Raw genomic sequence first — 21,716 nt, forward strand, 5'->3', positions numbered from 1 at the left:
TAAAACTGATATTACATAAGTGACATTTTCCCCTGTTTAGTTCATCGATTTTTAGTTCAACTACTAGATTCTCTAACTGAAACCACAAAATGCATATGTCCAGTGCAAATGCACTTCATAGGCAGAGGTGGAAATAGTACAGACATTCTGTACTTAAGTAGAAGTACAGAGACTTGTGTTAAAAAAAATACTTGAAGTACTAAGTAGTAAGTATGTTTTTTTCAGTCGAGTAAAAATGTACTCAGAGTAAGAAAGTAGCTTGTTGAAGGAAAATTCCACCATCTATTTTATACAAAGGTAATTGAACCTTGTACTATATTAATATATTAATAAAGTAATATTAGTACACGAGAATAAAAATATGATTCCAATCTTAATTCTTATTCTAATGAATGTGCAGCTGTGAAGGCCTCCACACATGAACAGTAAAATGAGTACAGTCAGGGGTTAAAGTGGAATCTGGCATGTGGAAGAACCCCAAGACTGCAGTGTAGTGGCTCAGCGTGGGGAAAACTCACAGAAATTTCTATTGAGAGCTCCAGCAGATTTTCTTTGTGTACAGGCTGTGATCAGCTGACCTGCTCTTCTTTGTCTATTTACACAACTGAATTCAACCAGCCATCATGGCTAGTAGCAGCTCTATTCTGGAGTCTACTTACTTCTCGTCACTGAGTATTTCCTCTAAAAATTGTTTGGAGAAAGCTTTGTCATTATGTCTGCTATCTTATTCTTTTAGTCTGTACCCACACCTCGTGGTCTTAGGTGACAGTAGATCAACCATTTAATTGATTCTACTGCCTTAAGGCTCAGTACTTTTGTTACTCTCCAGCTTCACTTAACTCATTCCCGAACTTCAGACTTGGCAGCTAATTCTGAGCCACTTTGTACTCAGGTGCAGTCTGCCCTACACTGAGTGGGACATCATTGATAAAGCCAGCAGGACCACCTCACCTGGATAACCAGAGGAGTAATCTTCTCAACATGAGCCACGATCAAATTCGAAGAGTGACTGATATTTTATTGATGATACAATAAACCAAATCTCTATGAGTTAAAATAATGAAACAGGAAAAATATTGTAGTTTTACAGGAAATATAAGGTCTAATTTGCTGGTAAAATTAATATCTTAGAAAGGCCCAAATTGGAAAAGACTGTAATGTAACATAATTTAATTCACTGGCCACTAAACTGCATCTGGCCACACTGAGCAGGAACATGAAGCTTTACCTATGTAACTAAATCCTAGTTAATGCACTGGTACTGTTGACTAAAAGGAGACTAAACACATCACCATTCTTTCTGGAAGAGTTATGATATATAACACTTTTCTCTGTGGGTTATACATCCGTCCCCAACCTTGATAATAATGAGTTTGATCCTCGTTATGAAAGCAGATGATTATGCATATGGAGCACTGTGAAATTAGCTTCTTTTGTTTGATTCTTGCATTTCTCTTTTAAAGTGTGAACTGGCTCGGTGATACGACCCAAAAAAAATCATGCTAATCCTTACATCCCTCTCTGCCTGCCTCCACCCGTTCCCTCTCTCCCTCTGTCTCTCTTGCTGGATTTCCTCTGTTTTTTTGTCTTGCTGTGGGGGAGACAAAGGGAACAAAAGAATGAGAGGAGACAGTAAGCTTCCCGTCAACTATAGTGGAGTGGTGGAGTGGAGCTCTCAATAGAATGCTGGGCAGACTGGATGGACTGGTGCTATGAGAACTAGGCCAGAGGACTGTTGATAGTACCCCAGAGTCTAGAATCAGAACTGGATTAAATGAAGGATTACTAGAAAAAAAGAGTGAAAAGAAAAATATATATTGCTGAAAGATTAAAGCACAGTTTGTCTACCTTTTAATATTTGCACAACTATCAAAAAGTAAGTTTTAATTCAGCTAAAATAAATAAACAGGGAACTGTATCCATAAAATGTACACCTAAGAATCATATAATCATACTACAGGTTCATCCCACTTATTGTTCTTTTCCACTTTAATGAAATTCAAACCAAATGGCCTTCTTAATGTATCCTGATCATACTGAATTGCCAATATGTTTGTTTTGTGCTAATTCAATAGGAACTTCTGTGGCTGGCCCCAAATGTCTTTTTCTGCAGCAGGAGTTGTACTTTCGACATCCCCAAGCATATAAGGGTCCACTAGAGTCAAAGTAACATAAATATTGTCATCAGAGAGTGTTCATAAGGTTCTCTGGAGATATCTGTGTATCCTCCGAAGAGACCAACTGCAAATACATTCTCCAAGTGGAATAAAAAGTAGTAGTATGTGTGTGTATTGCCCACAGTTGTCCACAAGGATGATATTATTCTGTTTTTTTTTCTTTAATAAATACAGCTCACCGCTTTAGACTTGATATTTTAGTTATTTAATGTATAGAATCATGCAAAGTCTTGTCAGTCTCATGCATTTTGTAGAACTTGTCTATAGATGACACCACAGTCTAAATCCTACTTAACTTGGATTTTTTTGAGTGATTTTCCAGCATGCAAAGAGAAAGAAGTCAATGGAGGAATCATCAGATTGATGATAAAAAATAAAGCTCACACTCTATAGCCCTGAACTTAAAATGTCCAAGAATACAAATGTCTACTTTAATTGCATTGAACATTAAACAGTTTTTATGCTTGGTGATTTCACTATGAGTAAGTGCAGTGTAGCTGACTTCCTGCATGCTCTATCCAGACAGAACTGTCGCCAAAACCAAACTGAGTATTTCCAGTAGCCAGAATGCATTTGAACTGGAATGCACTTCGTGTAAGGACGGGAAACTCTGGTCATGACCCCAGACGTTGAGTTCTAACTCACTGTTTCAATTGCAGCAATTTACTTCAAAGTCAAGTCAAGTCAAAAAGTGATGAGTCCTTAGAAAAAGTTCAGGAGAACTGGCGTAATCTGTCCATCTATTTTCTTCCACTTATCCAATCAACGGTCAGGACTCTTACCCTATCAGCTTGGCTAGGCTCTAGCTAAAAAGTGGGTTTCACCATGGACAGGCTAATTAAAAGTATTTCACTTCATAGTATCAATGCACTAAGGCTTTTCTTTTTGGTGTTTTCATGTTCTACCTGTGCCTGCGTGGATATTTTCTAGGTGCAGTGGCTTTCTTTAGCAGTCCAAATTAACCAGGTTAAATTGACAGATGATTCTAAATTGCCTTCAGTACTCAGATGTCTACAGACTGTTGTTAAAAGAAGAGAGAATGCTATGCTGTGGTAAACATGGCCATGTACACACTTTTGGGAAACACTGAAAACATTTGTTTTCTGTGTTCTATTGTGAATAAAATGTTGGTTTATGAGGTTTGCAAACTTGTTTTTACATTTTACACAGTGTCCCAACTTCTTGTAATTTGTATTGTATTAAGAACATACACTTTTGAAGCTCAGAATGGACACTTAGATATATGCATTCGCAACACACATTTACTGTAAAAAGGGTTTTGTTTTTTTTTATGGAGGAAAAACACAGAAAACAACTGCTTTACCCTGTCCACCACTGACAGTGCTTTCTGATAACTACTAGATGTTCCATGATAATGAGTATAACTTGGAAACAGTGATACCGAAACCAGGATGCAGGCTTTTGCTTTGTGAGAGCTAATTAACTCAGAGCAGATGAACCTTTTTTATTCAAAACCACTAAGAATGGAGAAAAAGGAAAGAAAATAAAACCAATCAATTAAAAAAAACATGCAGTTGTTCTTTGAATGTTAATCACCATTAATTTAAAGAAAGCTACACTTATGTTGTGATTTGGCTTCAACATTTTGCGGTCACATTCATCATCCTGTTCTGTAAGTCCAAAAACAACTGACTGTTTAACTTCATGAGCAAAATAGACAGATGCAGAAACTGTTGTATGACAGTGATTAGCTAGTTATCACTAAGCTATTTTCAAATGGTTTCTGTTATAATAAATGGTTTTGCTTAGAGTGCACGTTCCCTTTTGATAGAACATGAAATCCAGGCAGCAGCTCAGCAGTCTAACCACATTCGGTTTTGCTACATCCACAAAAAAAGAAGCAATAAAGGAAAAAGGAAGGAAGGGAGGCTACAAAGGAAGAGAGAAAGACAAAGTGTCACGGGGAAGTGGAGCTCGAAATTTTTGTTATGATATTCTATAAAAGGAACACGAAACCATTCTAATTACACGATTATGCACACGCTCAGCTGATACATGGTCTATCCAATGTCTTTAGAGTTTGACCCATTTGAGTTTTAAACAACTGACTAACATGACAGAAAGACGGCTGGGATAAAGTTTAGTGGTGATATGTTTACAATAGATGGATGGCTGTTGTGTCTGTGTATGTGAGCAAGAGGTAATCGTGCATGCCCTGTTGAGGTTTTCGTGACACAGGAAGTGGTGATGTAATAGTATACAATCCCAGAGCTTTTTCGCACACTCACTGTCTCCCACTGTCTGTGTCTCCCACACTCTGATGTATTTGCCCCTCGGCCACAGTGATGTTCCAAGTCCCACAATCATCTGAGAGCAGTGGTTATGGTCGCGGTCTTTTAGCTCTCTGGTTGAGACAAACATACACGCAACGACATATTGAGGGAGCACGAAGCTGTGCAGGCCCAGGGAATTTTAATCTCCTTCAATGCAAAAGTGATTTCACAAGGGTCCACACATGTGTCACTGACCCTGAAAGATAATCCCTGTTTTTGTAAGAATAGTTTAAATCTTAGCCTCACAGGTTTTAAGTGTCAACTAAAGAAAAGTACCAATTGTGTAATCACTGGTTTTGTGTGCTTGTTTTCAAGAAATCTTGATGCTATTTTTGAGTAGAATCCAGTAAATCCAGTGTCAAATTACTTTAGCTCAGGGGTCGGCAACCTGCGGCTCTGGAGCCGCATGCGGCTCTTTAGTCCTTACAGTGCGGCTCCGCGTGGTTTGGGCAAATAAATTAGAAGTATTTAGCTGAAGTGTATTTTATTTATGTTAGTTCTTTTTAACTCGTAGTTCTAAATTGGAAGATTATTGTGACATTGAAATATAAAAATAAAATTATATTCTATTATTTATTCATCGCTCAAAATAAGAGTCACACTCGCGGAAGCCGGTATACCCGCCTAAACGCCGTGCATTTATCGAGACTTTCAACCCCAGGTAGGCCAATTATGGATCTTCGGATCCACATTATGTCAGCAGCTGTTCTCCACCGTGAACTATGTTAAAGACAAACACCGTTCACGCCTGACAGATGACAGCTTACAGTCCTGCGTAAACTGACTTCGTATAGCCCGATTTGCGGACTCTGTGCGCAGAGGTTCAGGAGCAGAAGTCCCATTGTAAACAAATCACGGCAGACCCGACGATGTTTCCATGAGCATGCTTTTGAGCATCTCTTTATTGAGCACTTTTCACACACGGTTGCTGTACGCATACAGCCGGCTGTAGCTTTTCAGCTCACAGCCCGACATCACCACCAACAGCACAACAGCACAGATAGCGCAGGCGTAAAAAGGCGAGGCGTGATTGCGGGTGTCGCAGGTGCGTCCGCCTCCCCTGCAGCGGCGCTGCAAACCACGCCCGCCGCACGCATTAACCAGGTAAAATACATATTTAGGCAGAATTTTGCAAATATCTATTTTTCATTTTTCAGCAGCATAGTGCTTTTTTCCAATTATTTTTTAAGAGTCAGGTCAAGGCTCCAACAGCCCAAAGGCGATATAAGGGTGGCGGCTGACAGTTTTTGTTTGCTACATGGATCATTTTAGTTCAGGTTGGTGTCTTTCCTTTTGTTATATTTCTTTAAGAGTTCAAAATGTGTTGATTACATAAATATAATTTAATTTTCTCTGTAGCACTTCATGGATTTCATAAGCAGCACACCTTAGTTGTTCACACAAAGCATAAAGATAAAAAAACAATATATACAGTGTTCTCTTCATTTTAGATGTCAAAAAGTATTTGCGGCTCCCAGTGTTTTCTTTCGCGTGGAAACCAGGTCCAAATGGCTCTTTGGGTGTAAAAGGTTGCAGACCCCTGCTTTAGCTGATGGCTCACCTGATACCTTTCTATGAATTCAATCTTTTTTTATTTGTTATTTAGCTATACTAGCTGTTTAGCCTCCCCATCCCCATCCCAGCTTTTCCTTTTATGTTGTGTCTGACTTAATCAATCTCATATCTTTTGTCACTGATGCCTTCTGCGCTCGGTCCTGAAAGTCTGGGTCCCGCTCTCCCCACGTTTCACATGGAAGGGCAGACACATCCCAGAACAGACCAGCAAATATAAAGCTCTACACCTTGAAATAACAATCTTTTTAAAAAAAATTTTAAAATAAAAGATGAAATCTCTGTGGCAATTTCATCTTTTGTTCTGAGAAAGAGATTTACTATCCATGCTGTTTTGGTGCTAGTACAAGCTATATTTTGTGGAAATTAGTACACATGAAACAGTTGAATTTAAAATCAGTGGAAAAATGATCGGTGCTAGTCCCACTCTTTTTCCAGTTATTATTACTATTTTTTTTTTCTTTTTTTGGTTTACAAATTTTCAAATGGCCAGTAAGGTCCACTGAACATATTATAAATAATGTTAAATTATATGGTATGCAAATATAATATTAAAAGGAACTTGTGTTTACTTTACAGGAACACCCAATAGAAATTGACTGGTACCTGTATAAAAAAGCAATTTAAACTACAATTCATGTTTAGCCATATATTTGTATAGCATTTAATTCCATGCACTTTAAATCCATAGCAAAATTAGAATCACCAATCAAACCAGTATGCATGTCTTTGGACTGGAGAAGCTGAAGTACCCAAAGAGAACCAACACAGGAATGCTGAAAACATGTTAATGCCACACGAGACCAAGCCCAAAGCATTCATGCTGCCATCTGAATATTCAGTGCCACTATCCCACAGAGACAGTCTTCATTTAATCTGGAAGCTACTGATCATACCTCATACCTCACAGCAGCATACAATGTGTGTCCTGCATTTTAAGAAGCTGAAAGCAATCGCACACATCCTTACTCAGATTTCATACAGTAACTTACCACCAAATTTTTATTGGATTGAAATTGCACAAATATGCTAATAAAGTGAAGGATTCCCCATGTGGGTATGTATGAGTGTGTGTGCGAGGAGGAGGGCATCGCTTTGCGTTATCTTCCAGCCACACTATTTAAGCTCCTGCAAAGGGAAGGTGCAGGGTTACTGTGTGTGTCTGTGTGTGTGTTGGATGGTAGAGGGAGTAGCTTTCAGTACCAAGGGGAAATGGTACTGTGATTTCAGACCAAATTAAGCCACATCAAACAGGCCAGATCAAAGAGTATACAGGCCTTGCTGTCTGTGCCAGGCTGACATCACAACAGGATACCCCACCCCCCAGAAACACACAAAAACATCCACTTCCTCCTTCTTTCCTTCACTTTCATTTTTTCATTATTCCCTGCATTTCCTCGAGTTTCTATTTTACACTGGCAGATTTCTCATATTTCACTGTTCCTGTAAAGACATTTTTGACCTCTTGCTGATATAAATACACCCGCCAACCCCCGGCACGCACAATTTGCAAGCATTTAACAGGGTTATAGGTTAACCTGGATCAAGTATAATGTAATATGTGCTGGGGGTGTGTGATAGAGGAATCATCGAGTCTAAAGAAGTGCTGGGAGGATGGGGGAGTAGCATCCATTAGAGACACCGTTTCAGCTTTGAATTGTGTTAACGATCTTGGCTGTTCTAGTCAGACCCTTTGATGCTGCCTGATGCCAGTGGCTGTCAAGTCTTCTCTATATGTGTGTGTGTGCATGTGTGTGTGTGTGTGTGTGTTGGATAGATGGATTAGATGGCTGCATGAGGAGGAGAGGGGGTTGATGATGAAGGACGGGGTGAAGCGGGGGTGAAAAGGGGATTGGGGGAGTGAGTGGAGTGGGGGATGCAGAGTACCAATGGAGGAGAGAATGGAATTGGTGTGTGTGTGAGTGTGCATGTTTAGACATCTTTGTGAGGACAGAGAAATGTCATGCTACTATACTTGGGGGAACCAAAGTCTCTTATGGGGACAAAATGCCATCCCCACAAGTTTGAAGGCATTTTTCAGGCTCAAAATGCGGTTTTAGTGTCAAGGTTACAATTAGGTTATGGTTAGGTTTAGGCTGAGGGTTAGGATTCAGATTAGGCATTCATTTTTGATGGCAAGGATTAGGGTAAACAGCCAGGGAAAGCATTATGTCAGCGAGGTGTCCTCACTAAGATATGAAAACGAAAACGTATGTGTGTGTGTCTTTATGGTTTTAACTTGAAAAATGTAGAGCTAAAGGATATCAAAGCATATGAAATGAAAAAGTCTGTCGTGTATTTACAATGAAAACAGACTTTTCTGTTATCAGAGGATCTGTTTATTTTTAATTCATATTGGTATCGGTTTAAACACATGCATGCACAGAAATATATATAACCAAATGCAATGCAAAGTCTCAAAAGTAAAACTTTTTTCTATTCTTCAAAAGCTACTCTTCATGTTAGGATATTATTACTACATCATCATCTTCCCACTTCATATACCTGTTTTCTTCTGGCATTCTTTGTAACATGTGTATTTTGGTTTGGTAACACATATATGCAGTAAACTTTTATCATTAAATAATATTTTTCAATTTTAATGTGGATCCCTTTCTTTGTGTTGTCAGTGCTCCTATCCTGTGTGGGAGGACTTCAGCGCCAAGGCCACCAAGCTGCATTCCCAACTCCGGTATGCTCCACTGCACAACACACCACTGCACAGTCGACAGCTTTTAAATTATGGAAATATTAAGAGAATATTTAATGGCAATTTCAAAAGAAGACAGATTAAAGTGGAGAGAATTTGGGATTTTATTTAACCTTTAGGATTTAGGCCTTTTGACTTCATTCAAAGGCATAGACTAAATATGAGAATGCAGTAGTCTGAAAAGTGGACCTAATACAGGGCATTAAACCAGTTAATATGGGGGTGGATAACTGGGTGCTTCACCTTTAGTCTTCTTGAACTACATCATACAGTTTTTGTCAAACACTTACCATACCTGATGCAGTCACATGTTACATATTACTAGTTTTAGCACACTCTGAGCTTTCTTGTAGGACATAACTAGCAAAAACTGTGGAAAGGTATAAGAGTCCCCACATCACAGACATGACTTTTCCACTTGTTTATGTTTGCAACGCTGTATTTCCTCCAAGATATTCACATTCTGTTTTTTCAGACACGCCCACTGTCGCACCCAAAAGATGAATCAGAAATGACAATATAAAATTAAAGCTTTCATCTATTTGATATTTTAGTTGTTAAAATATTGTTATTAGTCAGAGACCTTAGAGAAATCTTGTACCCTTTTCACTTGATTCCAAACCTCACCTAAAATGAGTTGAGGAAGTAGAGGCTTTAAAACTGACACAGCAGCAGATATTGTTGGTATAGCTTCATTTTTATATACAGTTTTAAATACAGTCTATGTATAAATTCCATAATATCATCATGTGAAATCAGCCTGAAGTTTTGCTTTTTTCTGTCCATAGAACCACTGTGTTGGCTGCCGTGGCCTTCCTTGATGCCTTTCAGAAGGTGGCAGACATGGCTACCAACACCAGAGGTAGGATAACAACGTGTGTCTGCGGGTTTGTAACAAAGAAACAGCGACTTGCTCAGAGAGCTGTAAGCTCTGTGTCTTCTGTTGTTGCTTTTCTGAAATGCCCTCCGCATTGCAGAACTATCAAGAGTATTATTATGTTGTTGAGATATTATCAACCAGCCTTCTAAAGAGCCATCTTACTCATGAAAGTGTTTCCAGTGTCCTCGAGGTAAACTTTGTCCCAAACTTCAAAACAACTTTACTGCTGTTTACAGAGACAGAAACATGATGAAAGTATCTCAGAGAGGTCAATCAAATCTATTTTTGTAGCAGGATGCATTTCATTAGGCATCCCAATGCAATGGGAAACACCTTTTAAACACTGAAACAACAGGGGACAAAAAATACATGCATCAGAATTTTATTGCTGGGAAAGAAAAGAAATGGAAAGCATTGGTTATTATTTTTATTCCATGGAGTCTTTTTGAGACACACAAAAAATAGTCCTTAATTCTTTCTTGTCAAAGTACTTTAAGAGTTTTTGAGTTATTGAGAAAGTTCTCACAGAGGTAATGTTTGAACATCAGCAACCTGCAGAATAGTTACAGTCCCCAGTACTCCAAGTACTGTACCAAAGGAATAAATAATATTTTTTCAGTATTTTCATGGTGGTCATGGTGAATACACATAAAAGCCAGCATTAAGCAGCAGCATCAGTAAACCAACATGTTAATGCTGATTGGTGAGTGAGTAATGTGTGAGTAATGCCAAATGCAGGGTGCAGAAAAACAGACCAAAATGACTAAAACTCCTATCTATAAATGAAAGTGATAAGTTGTTTTTGCGTCAAATGAATCAAATCGGTCATGTAATAGGTGTGAAATCTTCATAATTCATGAATGACACAACAGTAAGCTCAGTGTGAAGTAGAAAGTAGCTCCAGATTGTTTTTGTACCCAATGATTCTGGAAGGTGTAGCTAAAAAGTTTTACCTCCATAAGAACATTTATTTTAGGGTGAGAAATGCTTGTAAAGCTCACTGGGTGATTGTTGCTGACAGAGGTGCAGAATGACAGTGAGGGAAGGTCTCAATTTATGTAGCAAATAAGCAGCTTGAATTGTGATTTGTGTGCAGTGTGACTACTGTGCTTTTAATTGGTTCTTGTTTTTTCTTTTTATTGTCTGTGAAACTTTGTATAATTGTCATTTTTTGCTACAATTCCATGGATCATGCTTCCTAAGAAGAGCTTACAAAAAATGTGCACATTATACACAGCCGGTAAAACCTGTGGATAATGTGCCAAACAAGTGTAACTTTGAACAGCTGTTTGGTTGCTTTCTAGCAAGTTGGTTCACATCTTAAATTCCTAAAATGCCCATGATTAATGTTGTTACATGTTTTTTTTCCTGCATGCTACTCAGCCAGAAATTCAACAGAGTTTATAGACTTATGGCCTATGGATTGTTTTCTTATGTGTTTGGCTTGACACTCTTGACACACTTGATATTCTGTGCGTAGGCTTAAAGCTTGGCACAAGTTTTAAGAGAGTGTGGAATGAGAGCTAAGAAGGTCAGACAAACACTCACCGCCCACCGACAGCCACGTGAATAGTGCGGTACCGCTGAGGAAAGTGAGGAAGATGACCAAGACCGTAATACAGGGAATTTCTCCATCCTGTTGTAGCTTATTAGGTGCAGCTGCCAGACAGTGTATGTGGTGATGGTGTGTGTCTGCAGCCCCAGGTGGGCTCCTATAGCAGAGGATACAGGAAGATCATGCTGCTTTTACAGGCCAGACAGGAAGTCACCATGCTTTGTCAGCTCATTATACATGCCACACACAAACACACACACACACGCAGAAATATAACATAAATGGTCCTGTCACAAAGATCCAGACTGTTCATCAGAGGCTCTTTGTACTTTCTATACTGATGAGTCATTCCTGTTAGAGTCCATTTGTCAGATTGCGATACAGATGCGTCTCTTTCTCAGTGTGTGATGTTCTATAATAGATTTGTTAAATGGATGCAGGCAGGAGACGGCACCAATAATGATGCTCTCTGTCTTCCTGCCACTTGCTATATCAATGTGCTACTTATTACAGTGTGTATGAATCAAGCCCAAAGGGTACTGATGATCCTGTGCTCTGCTCTAGTACTGACAGTCCCATTTGCAAGGCTGGATTGGGAATGTTTTCATTACGGCTGTCAAACAAATTTTAAGTGAACTGAAACGCTGCAAAATGTTATGCTGGGTACAAGTGAAAAAAACAGGCTCCCATTATTCATGGAATATTTCTCAGTCTTGACAGCTAATGATTCATGGTATCGTTCACTATCTTGTGAAACTTGCCGTGAACTATTTACTTCTTAGAAACAGAAGAAAGAAAAGCCTTATGGGAGTTCATTTCAAAAACAAGTTGAAATTTTCATGCGACAGCGTGCAGGACTCCCTACGCAGACCAGCACAATGCGGCTGTTACATTTACAGTTTAATGAAGCCTCCAGTTGAGGACTTGTGTGATGTCAAACCGGGAACTCTCAAGTACTTTTGTTCAGATTTGTATCAGGGTTTCCTAATTTTCTTTCCATTCAGATCAAATTTAGTTTTGATTTTTCTGTGACTGGAGTTGTACACACAGTTGTTCATTGACCGTTTCTGCCTGTAGTTGAAGGCTGATGTTTCAGAGACTCAGCGGCCTTCTTTAATTAACAAAAAGGTTTTCTGCTGAGTCAGCACAATTTAAAAAGTTTTCTAATGATGAATTAGCCTTTAAATATTCCATTAGGGAGCACGTTGTGCCACTGAAACACACAACTCTGTACATTTTTCTACGCAGTCCCTTATAAAAGATTTCTGATTAATGATCAATTTATTCTAATCTTTCTTCCAAAAACAGGGACGTTTCAAAATGTCCCCAAACTTTTCACCGCTGCTGTACATGCCTCTCAGAGAAGGCTCCCCAGCTTATCCAACTAATGAAGCTGACATGTATTATTCAAAAGCATTTTATTATTTGTACTGACATGTGATTTGCCGTATGTTTCTCTCAAGATTAACCCTTTAGAAACAAGTCATTTCTATGTTGCAAATCAAGGTCGGTCAAGGTCATAAAACTGACCAAAATCACTGTGTCTTTCACCATTTGTTTGACCTGCTGATTGGTAAAATACAATGAGTTCACTCTCTGTGATTTAGCCCTGATCCCAAAAGTGTCCACTATCATTTGCATTTAGTGTGTATAGCTAATGTTAGCATGCTAACACTACATTAAGATGACCATAGGATAGCTACTAGAGTCTGTTGGCACTAACATCTAGCTGAAAACCTCTGTGAGTGAGTTGTATGTCTGGACACAGTCTGCTGTTAATACCCAATAAAAGTAAAAACAAACAAACAAACAAACAAACAAATAAATAAATAAATAAATAAATAAAAAGTACGTGTTTTGGTAGATAGTCTATATTTTCTTTCTTATTAGGGGTCAGATGAGGATTTGGAGAGGAAGACTAACACAATAATGTGGGCATCTGTGAATGCTAACAGGGTGGCTTTAAAACAAAGCCACACTTGCATCTCATAATGGGTAAGGTAAACAGTGGGAAAAGTCACAAATGGCAGCTAATGAATTTTTCAGTCTTGATCTATGTTTTCTCCTCGGTTCATCTAAATTCATTATTTTCTCTTAACAAAATTTAAAATGGCCATTTTAAATTTGTTAAGAGAAATAGTTTTTCTTAGGGTTGTCATTGTGTGTGTGTGTGTGTGTGTGTGTGTGTGTGTGTGTGTGTGTGTGTGTGTGTGTGTAAGAAAGACATTTAACAAGTGGGTGAAATCCAGCAGTAGGAAGTGAACAATTATTTGTGAATTCCCTGGTGTGGGATGAATGGGAGTGCACTTTCAAATGTGCTCTCCACCCCTGTCTTATAGCCCAAACATTCACTTTCCCCAGCGCCCCTGAGGGAAAACTGTGTTTTACATGTGAGTGTGTTTGTGTGTGTGTGTTTACACAAAGAAATTAATTGGAAGTTTTCCAAGCAAAACCTATTTCTTTTGTTGTTTTGGCTTTTGTTTAAGTTATCAGAGTGTGCTTTTAGTTTTCGTGTCTTTTCTTAGTTCACTGGCAAACTCAAAACTTTCATCGGGTAACACAACCTAATTGTGATGAAACAAAAATGCAGAGCTCACAGTTTTAATGCTGGAAAATATATAAAGATATTTTTCAGACGATGGAAAATATCCATAGTAACAGTTTCTAATGTCAATTAAATATGTATAAAATTGCTGCTATGCAGATTCACACCCGTTTGTTTGAATTCTTTTACTGATAATATCTACCCACTTCTGTCACCACCCTCTTCCTCTTCAGTCATATAAAGATGCAAATATAGCGATGATATTTCATGTTTCTATGTTTTTGCAGCATGACTTCCTGAGATCGCAATGTATTATTGTGCGATCTCCAGTACAATATAAAGTGCCTTGAGGCGACTTCTGTTGTGATTTGGCGCTATATAAATAAAATTGAATTGAATTGAATTGAATTTGACGACTTGTAGAATATTTGCATTATATATATTTTTTTATTTTATTTAACCTGTTGTTCTTGAAGAGAGCTCCAGCTGGGATGTTCTATTTATATCATGTATGGCAAACGTAATATTTTGTTCCATAGCTTTCATTACAGTCATTACAGCCACCTTTGTCATTTCCTGACAGAGTTGGCTGTAAATGAGACAGGATGTCATGATAATTGTAAGTCCCAAAAAAGCCTTTTGTGACTTGTCCTTATATATGAGATTTGTTGTTTTACTCATGTGTTTTATTCATGCAATATTGATGATGATGATGATGTTAATGATGCTGATGATGCTGATGGTGCTGAGGCATCTCTACACCCCCTCCCTCATATCTGTCCTCTCGCTGCTATCACAGCAGTAAAACCTGGGTCAGTCCCAGGACTCTCACTATGCATATTTGGCACTGTGCAGCAATAAAGTGCCCCTGTGTGTACTTGTATGTGTGTGTGTGTGTGTGTGTGTGTGTGTGTGTGTGTGTGTGTGTGTGTGTGTGTGTGTGTGTGTGTGTGGGTGTGTGTGTGTGTGGGTGTGTGTGTATCAGAGAGAGAAAGGGAAAAAGAGAGGAAGAAGATGATCTGATGGTACAGAATGCCTGGTGTTTTTATTGCCAGGCTCCCTGCCTGCACCCAGATACATAATGAATATCATAAATCTTTTTAATGCACACCAACACTTGTGCGCACACAATCATGCATATGCCAAGAGCCAAATTTCTCTGTTATTCTTCCGACTTGTAGAGTTGCAGTTGGTGGATAAATGAAGGGATTGTGATTGAGAATATGTATGATTGGATTTCGAAATACAATATGCCCACAGAATGCAAAAAGTTCTGCACTCCTGAAGTTTGAAAGATCATGCACTTTGATGTCTATTATATCGCTGTTCAGTGACTAAAGTCATCAGACAAACCAAAGCACTGTAGACTAGATGGAAACAGAAGGACTTTGGTTGCATGTGTTGGCTCTCAGTTGGTGTAAAACATCATCCAGTGTGGATTGAATGCATACAGTGGCATTAAACTGGAACTTTATAGTTTCATGATTTTCTAAAATAAATATGAAAGGAGAGTTTTTCTACTGAACGACAAATAAGGAGAAACAAAACTCAGGTTTATCACAACTGCAGATGGTGGAGAGGAGAGAAAACATGCTGGAAAACTAATTTCTAATGTGTTTATCTTTGTCAGTAAATCCAGAGGAAGTGAGCTGGAGGTCAGGAAGTAATGAAGTTTATGGGAAATGTGGTCTTGATTTTCAGAAAGACTAGCACTATATACCAACAATATGACATGGAGGCTGCCAATTATCCTGGCTGTGGTCTTACGTTTTTACAGTAATTTTAACAAGGTAAGGTTTTTAATTGGAGCAGGGTTTATTGGTGTTTAAAAAGTGCTACACACAGCACATTTAAAAGGGGACAAAAAGAAGAAGAATGCATGTGCTGCAAATAAAGAATCTTAGATTCAAAGCACAGTGATGCAGTGTGAAGAAATGAAAGATAATTGGTTAGTGAAATGATAGAAACAGTAAAGGATTGTTCTGACCTCAGAGCCATGGAGTTATCACTGCATGAAAACACAGAGAGGTCCATGCTTTAGAGAGTCGAGTGTAAAAAGCAATAAAGGCAGAGAATGGACAGAGGGCTGCTCTGGAGACATGTGAGGCGGTCTTCAGTGACAGGCCTGTGCTGTCATTGTAAATACGAACAAGCTCAGCTAAGACAGTGGCTGAACTTCAGCTTTATCCAGCACTGGTTTTATGTACGTGTGCATCACGTGCTGGTCACAGGCCACAAAGTGCCAGAGTGCCACCAAAACAATATCAGAGCCTGCTGGCGAGTGCAAGAGAACAGTTTTACATTTTGTTACACAGCTGCCATCTTTGAGCTTTGAATCCTGGACTCCATCACCCTCACAATCTTTATTGTACTCGTGGAAAATCTCATCTTTTACTATAATCATTATTGTGTATATATTTCATATAAATACATACATGATATAACTTCTCTTATTCTTAAATATGGCAACATGTTGCCATGCAGCAATTAAAGACAACTTTGTCCAACACCCTTTGCACAACGCTGTCTAACTTTTCAGTGGTGCTTGTTTGTGGAGTAAGGTGTTGGAGATGGGCAGGTAAAAATCATATCATATCCTTAAGCACCAAGGCAGCTAGAACTGGCTCTGGCTGTATTTTCACAACCATTCAAACCAAGTAAATTGTGGAGTAAATTTAATCAGAACGTAATCATCCGAGAAGCTTCTTCAAAGGTCATGGCCGAGAGTCCCAGATTTAACCCAGTATATAAAGGAAATCTTAATCAATATTTTCAGCCAGGGTTTCGGGTGAGATCCAATGTTGAGGTCAGATGGCCCAGGAGTAATTAATTATTTCAACAGTTTTTAGGCATTTCATCTGCTAATGAGTAACTTTTACTGATATGGAGTCAATTTGTCTGTTGCTTTAAGTTGACTATTTATGTTTTTTGTTCTTTACTGTCCTGATGGGATTTACTGAGCTGACTGTCTGAAGAGTAATACATGTGTGAGGGGGTGGAGATTCATATGTAAGAAATAGGCCTACTGAGACGTTTTATTGCAGAAGAGCTATGAATGAAAAACTATGTGCTGCATAATAAAGGAACAGTGTTTATGTCTGTGGGTGTGTGTGGTGGTGGTGATGGTTTCATTTTGGGGGTTAATATTTTTTATTAATCTCTTAGTAAAAGTATTCAGCACATTCTAGCTGGCAGGGTTCTCCATGCTGGCGTCAGTGACAACTCCCTGTGTGTGGGGGGGAAGAGATGTAACCTGCAGACGTGGGGCCACTTAAGTTAATACAGATACTCAAACGCACACATGCAACTCAGCAAGAGCAGTTTCCCTTATTCAGCTTGGAGCATCGCACCTCCTCCAAGGACCACCTGCTGTTTAATACAAGTACACAGAGATAAATCCTCTCCTGACACACACACACACACACATTTTTACCTCTACATATGCAGTTCTGACATGCTTGTATATTACCTCCTGGGCATGAGTGGAAACTTTGTATATTATACCAATCATGAGCACACAGACATACATAGTGGAAAGAGTATGTTAGTTGTACTCTGCGCTCCAGATACTTTTGATTTTTGGTTTCATTTCAGTTGCTCGATATTTTCACATTTATAACTCTGGTGCGTGATGCATTCGAGTCTACCCATTTTCTGTCTCTGACTCTGACGTGGATCTACCCTCTCTCTTGAGCCAATCGCAGACAAGTGGGATCACATTTATGAGCTTGGTTGCCAGGCAACAAGGAGGGAGAAAGTTAGCAAGAGAGTGAGTGTGTGAGAAAAAGAGGGACGTGGTGGCAGAGAAAAAATAGCCATGTTGTTGCCAAGAGGAGAGGAGAAATCTGAGAAAGATGGTTTAATTGCCTTTCACAGACAGCATGCCATTCACTGTCAACTGGAGACGTACTGGAGCTGGCAGAGTTCATCATGCAACCAAAATGTTTGAAGCGAGAGTTTGCCCTATACATAACCAGGTTAGCATCAGGCTAAGTCAGCTCTTGTCCTTACCTAAACCCCAGAGTGGTACTTGAAAATGGTGTGACATAAAAGCTAGGTACAATTTAAGTTTGGCTAAATTAGTATAAATTAATGCCATTGCTGGGATTTAAAGTCTTACTGTGTAAAAGGCAGCATGGAGCTTCTTCATAAAGGCACGGTGAGTAAGGAATAAAAGGAGGAATAACTGCAATACCTGGAGTTTCTAAAGACACGAGTTTTTACACAGGCACAAACACAACTGCAAGCGGGTGTCTTCCACAACTGCTAACTAGCATAAAGGTAACATTTAGCTGGTACACTTTCTGTTTAGTGTATGCAAATTGTGCAACAGTGAACTAATCTAAAAGCACAACTTAAATTTGTCTTGTTTTCCTTTGCTTACACGGCTAATCCTCACATGTTATGCTAATGCTGTACTTTGTATTGGGCAAATTTATGAGATTACCACTTAGAGATATTGTGATACCTTTGATTTATGGTCTCAAATTTAAAAAACAATGCTATGACACAACATTACTAAACCTATTTTTTTTTTAGAATTCAATGAATCGCTTTTACATTGTTATTTTGTAACATGCTACGACAGTCCTGAACTTTGTTTTTTAATGTTGTATAATTTGAAATGCTAAACAGAAGAAATGTTGCTTGGAGGTAAGCTGTTTGCTAGATTGAGGGTCAGTTCATACATCCAAATAACTGTCTAATTCTGTGCCTAACTACACTGAGATGTTGTAATGATAATTTCTTTCTTTCTTTTTTTCTTTCTTTCTTTCTTTCTCACCCTCCCCTCCCTCTCTCTAAGTAGGCCATGGCTGAGGGCTCTGTTGTTGTGGAGGGCTACAAAACAACATTATTGTCTTTAATTAAGCCTCGGCCACTGTGAATCTATTTCCCTCCCTGCAGCCCCTCCATCGCTCTTCTCTCCCTCCTCCTCACTTAATCCAAATATTGCATTCCTCCTCACGTTTTCTCTTTTCTGCCCTTTTACCATCTCTTTCTTCCAAACATGTTTCTCCTATCAAATTTTTGTGTTTCTCACAATTCCTGTTCCTCGATTGGCCTTTTCCTTCCCTCCATCGCTCTGTCTGTCTCTGGCAGCTCTCTGTGGACATTTCCTCATGTCACAGTGCAGTATTGTCCCAGAGGTCAACAACACAGGACATGCTCTATTGGACACACAAACACACACACACACACACACTGAGACACACATGCAATGTCCTCGCTCAGTAAGCATGGGAAGCTGAGCTCAGTGAGTCTCACTGCTCCGGGGCCAATTCTGTTTAATCAGTAAAGAGGCTGGGCTGAGGAGCAGTATGAGTGTACTCATGTATCTTTGTGTTTTAGGAGTTTTGTCAGGAACAATTTGAAGCATGAAGTTTTCTTTTACATTTACATGCTTATATTTTCACATTTAGCATTTAGTAACTTTTTTTACTAAGTTTATCAAAATACTGATGCAACTCTTGCAGCAGTCAGAGAAAAGCTAGCGTAATGGTGTGCACATGTGTGTGCTGACAGCTATGTGAGAGTTAGGTGTTAATCCTCAGCATTAACGACCATCAGCCAGGCGTGATAACTGGTGTGGCTGCTGCTGGCTCAGCTGCACGCACACACACACGCACACACACACTCACACCTTTTTACTGCTATCCTTCAGATAGCTTTCTTTCTACAAACCCTAACGTAATGATCAGAATTACATGTCCAATCTCGACCTGTTATGATCTTAAAGGGATTCTCCCTGATTTTAGCATCACTCATGGTCTGATACAAAGTGAAGGTTGTTGTGCAATATTTATTACATGCTGACCAACTTCTTTGTGTTCTGTAATGTTATGAGAAAGGACTTTATTTCTGTGGAACATTAAACATGCAGCAATTGTTGTGATCTTTCACCGCAAGAGTTACCAATCAAACAGTGATTTTCTGGGACATAAAATACAAACCCAGACCTGCTTTGCGTCTCCATACTTCTTGCAAATGCCTGGACTGCTGTCAGTGCTGCTTCTATTCTTTTCACTTGCACACCTGCAATTTCACACCATACCTTTTGCAACTAGCAAATTTCAAATTGAGAAACTGGCTTGACTTTTGAGTAGTAATGAAATCTGTATTCAACATAAAATACTTTAGTACAATTAAACAATTCCAATAATTTTATTCACGTTTAAAGAATCTGCTTTTCTTTACATTATTTTATTTGTCATAATGTTCCTTCATAATGGACACAGTACCTGTACAGATGCAGGGATATCTACGCGGACTCCTCTTCCATTCATATTTTTTGCATACCCTTCATCCCCTCTCTCTGTCTCTCGGGTCTGCAGCTAGCCCAATGATTGTGTTGCCATGGCAACAGTGGCACACAGATGCCAGTGTGTTATCTTTTGGGGAAAAATCTAACCCCTTATTCTTCTGCATATTTCTTTTTATTTTATGAGCAAATGTATTAAAAAAGAACAATAAAAGTAGAAAAAGAAAAAATATGAAGGAGTTGAAATATGGCTCGAGGCTCCGTGTATAACCGTTAACATACCATCACTCACTCCCACTTACTGTGACAGTCATGGACCAACATTCTTTTGTTCTATACATGATTTTGCTCCTTGGGGGATCAATAATATGCAAAACAGCAGATGTGCATACATGATGCTCGGACTACATTACCCACAATGCTATATTTAGATCACTGCAGTGCATGACTCAGCAGAGACAAGCCTAACTCTAGTTGTGATGGCATAGCTCTGACTGGTGATTCCACTGTGTCATATGTGCATTTATAATTCATAAATTATAACCGTATCTTAGATCATGTCCTTTGAGGCAACTAAATTAGCCTCAAAGGACATTTCATGGCATGTAAATATAACACACTTTATCCTTTAACTTTTGCTTTAGATAATGGAAAACTACCATCTGATCTTATGAAACCCAATGCATAGAAAAGCATAAAATAGTAAATGATTTTTATGTTCCTCTTCACATGTGTTTTGGTTTTTCAGGGACAAAGTCAAGAATTAATCAAAAATTTGCCAAACATTTATAATGATAACAACAGTTAATATGCAATTATAGGCAGTTGCCACACAACTGCACAGCAACCTTTATATTCACGTGTAATTTTTTTGTTATGTGAGAGAATGTATTCACTGCATACACGTGAACTCTAAGCACTTCTCCCTGTTGTACCCCTGTATGTCCTCGGCGTGCAAACCAACATGCCAGGAAACCACACTGTGCAGTTTTGTGGAAAATTTGTGAGTTTATCTAAAAATGTGTTTTAAGAGAAAGCAGCCAAAATGGCATAAACACAAACACTGAAGATAAAAGAAAATATGATTTATTTAAGAGTACCAGCTTCGCTTAAGTAGCCTTGAAAGAGGTCTTGCACAACTTCCAGATTTGACCTCCTGACCTTATTTGGAAGGAACATTTCTTGGACTCCATAAAGCATCACTTGTAAAGAACATGTAACAACAGATTGCAGTATTTAGCATGTAGAAGTTCTAAACCAGGACTGGTTGGGTTTTTTGTAATTTACTAAAATATGTGCATTATTCTTGGGAATAACATATTTTATTGTTTCATGTAGTGAGTTTAGACCATATATATATATTTCCTGTAGCAATATCAGAGTGGCATCAACTTTATTACAACCAGTTTGTTTTCAAAAATGTTAAGATGTTCCTTTAAAAATGCATCACATCACTGAGATAAATATAGAGCGCAGTCCCTTGTTTCAGGGCCATTTTTGGAAATTTTCTGTGTTAAAATTGTAAAAGACAGCAAGGCAGATTAGCTCACCCCACTGGCAACAAATTTCTGTTATTATAAGGGAAAAAACATAACTCTGGACTGGATCCCATGACTCAGTCAAAAGCTATTTTAACAATGTATGGATTAAAATAATTGACAGTGACTTCAAGTATGTGGAGAGCACTGCAGTGTTAACCCTCTGTTCTTTGTGTGTGCTCCTTA

At 38.7% G+C, this 21,716-nt stretch overlaps 1 protein-coding gene across 2 annotated transcripts in view; it reads left to right on the top strand.

Moving 5' to 3' along the window:
- Nucleotides 1–21,716, top strand: part of LOC116319965 (protein MTSS 2) — a 75,890-nt gene that overhangs the window by 12,079 nt on the left and 42,095 nt on the right. For both annotated transcript variants that reach the window (XM_039613573.1, XM_039613579.1), the window contains exons 2-3: nt 8,674–8,735; nt 9,542–9,615. In XM_039613573.1, coding sequence (XP_039469507.1) covers nt 8,674–8,735; nt 9,542–9,615 — 136 coding nt within the window. The remainder of the gene's footprint in view (nt 1–8,673; nt 8,736–9,541; nt 9,616–21,716) is intronic.

The sequence above is a fragment of the Oreochromis aureus genome, linkage group 1 (assembly GCF_013358895.1).
Source record: "Oreochromis aureus strain Israel breed Guangdong linkage group 1, ZZ_aureus, whole genome shotgun sequence".
Classification (NCBI taxonomy): Eukaryota; Metazoa; Chordata; class Actinopteri; order Cichliformes; family Cichlidae; genus Oreochromis; species Oreochromis aureus.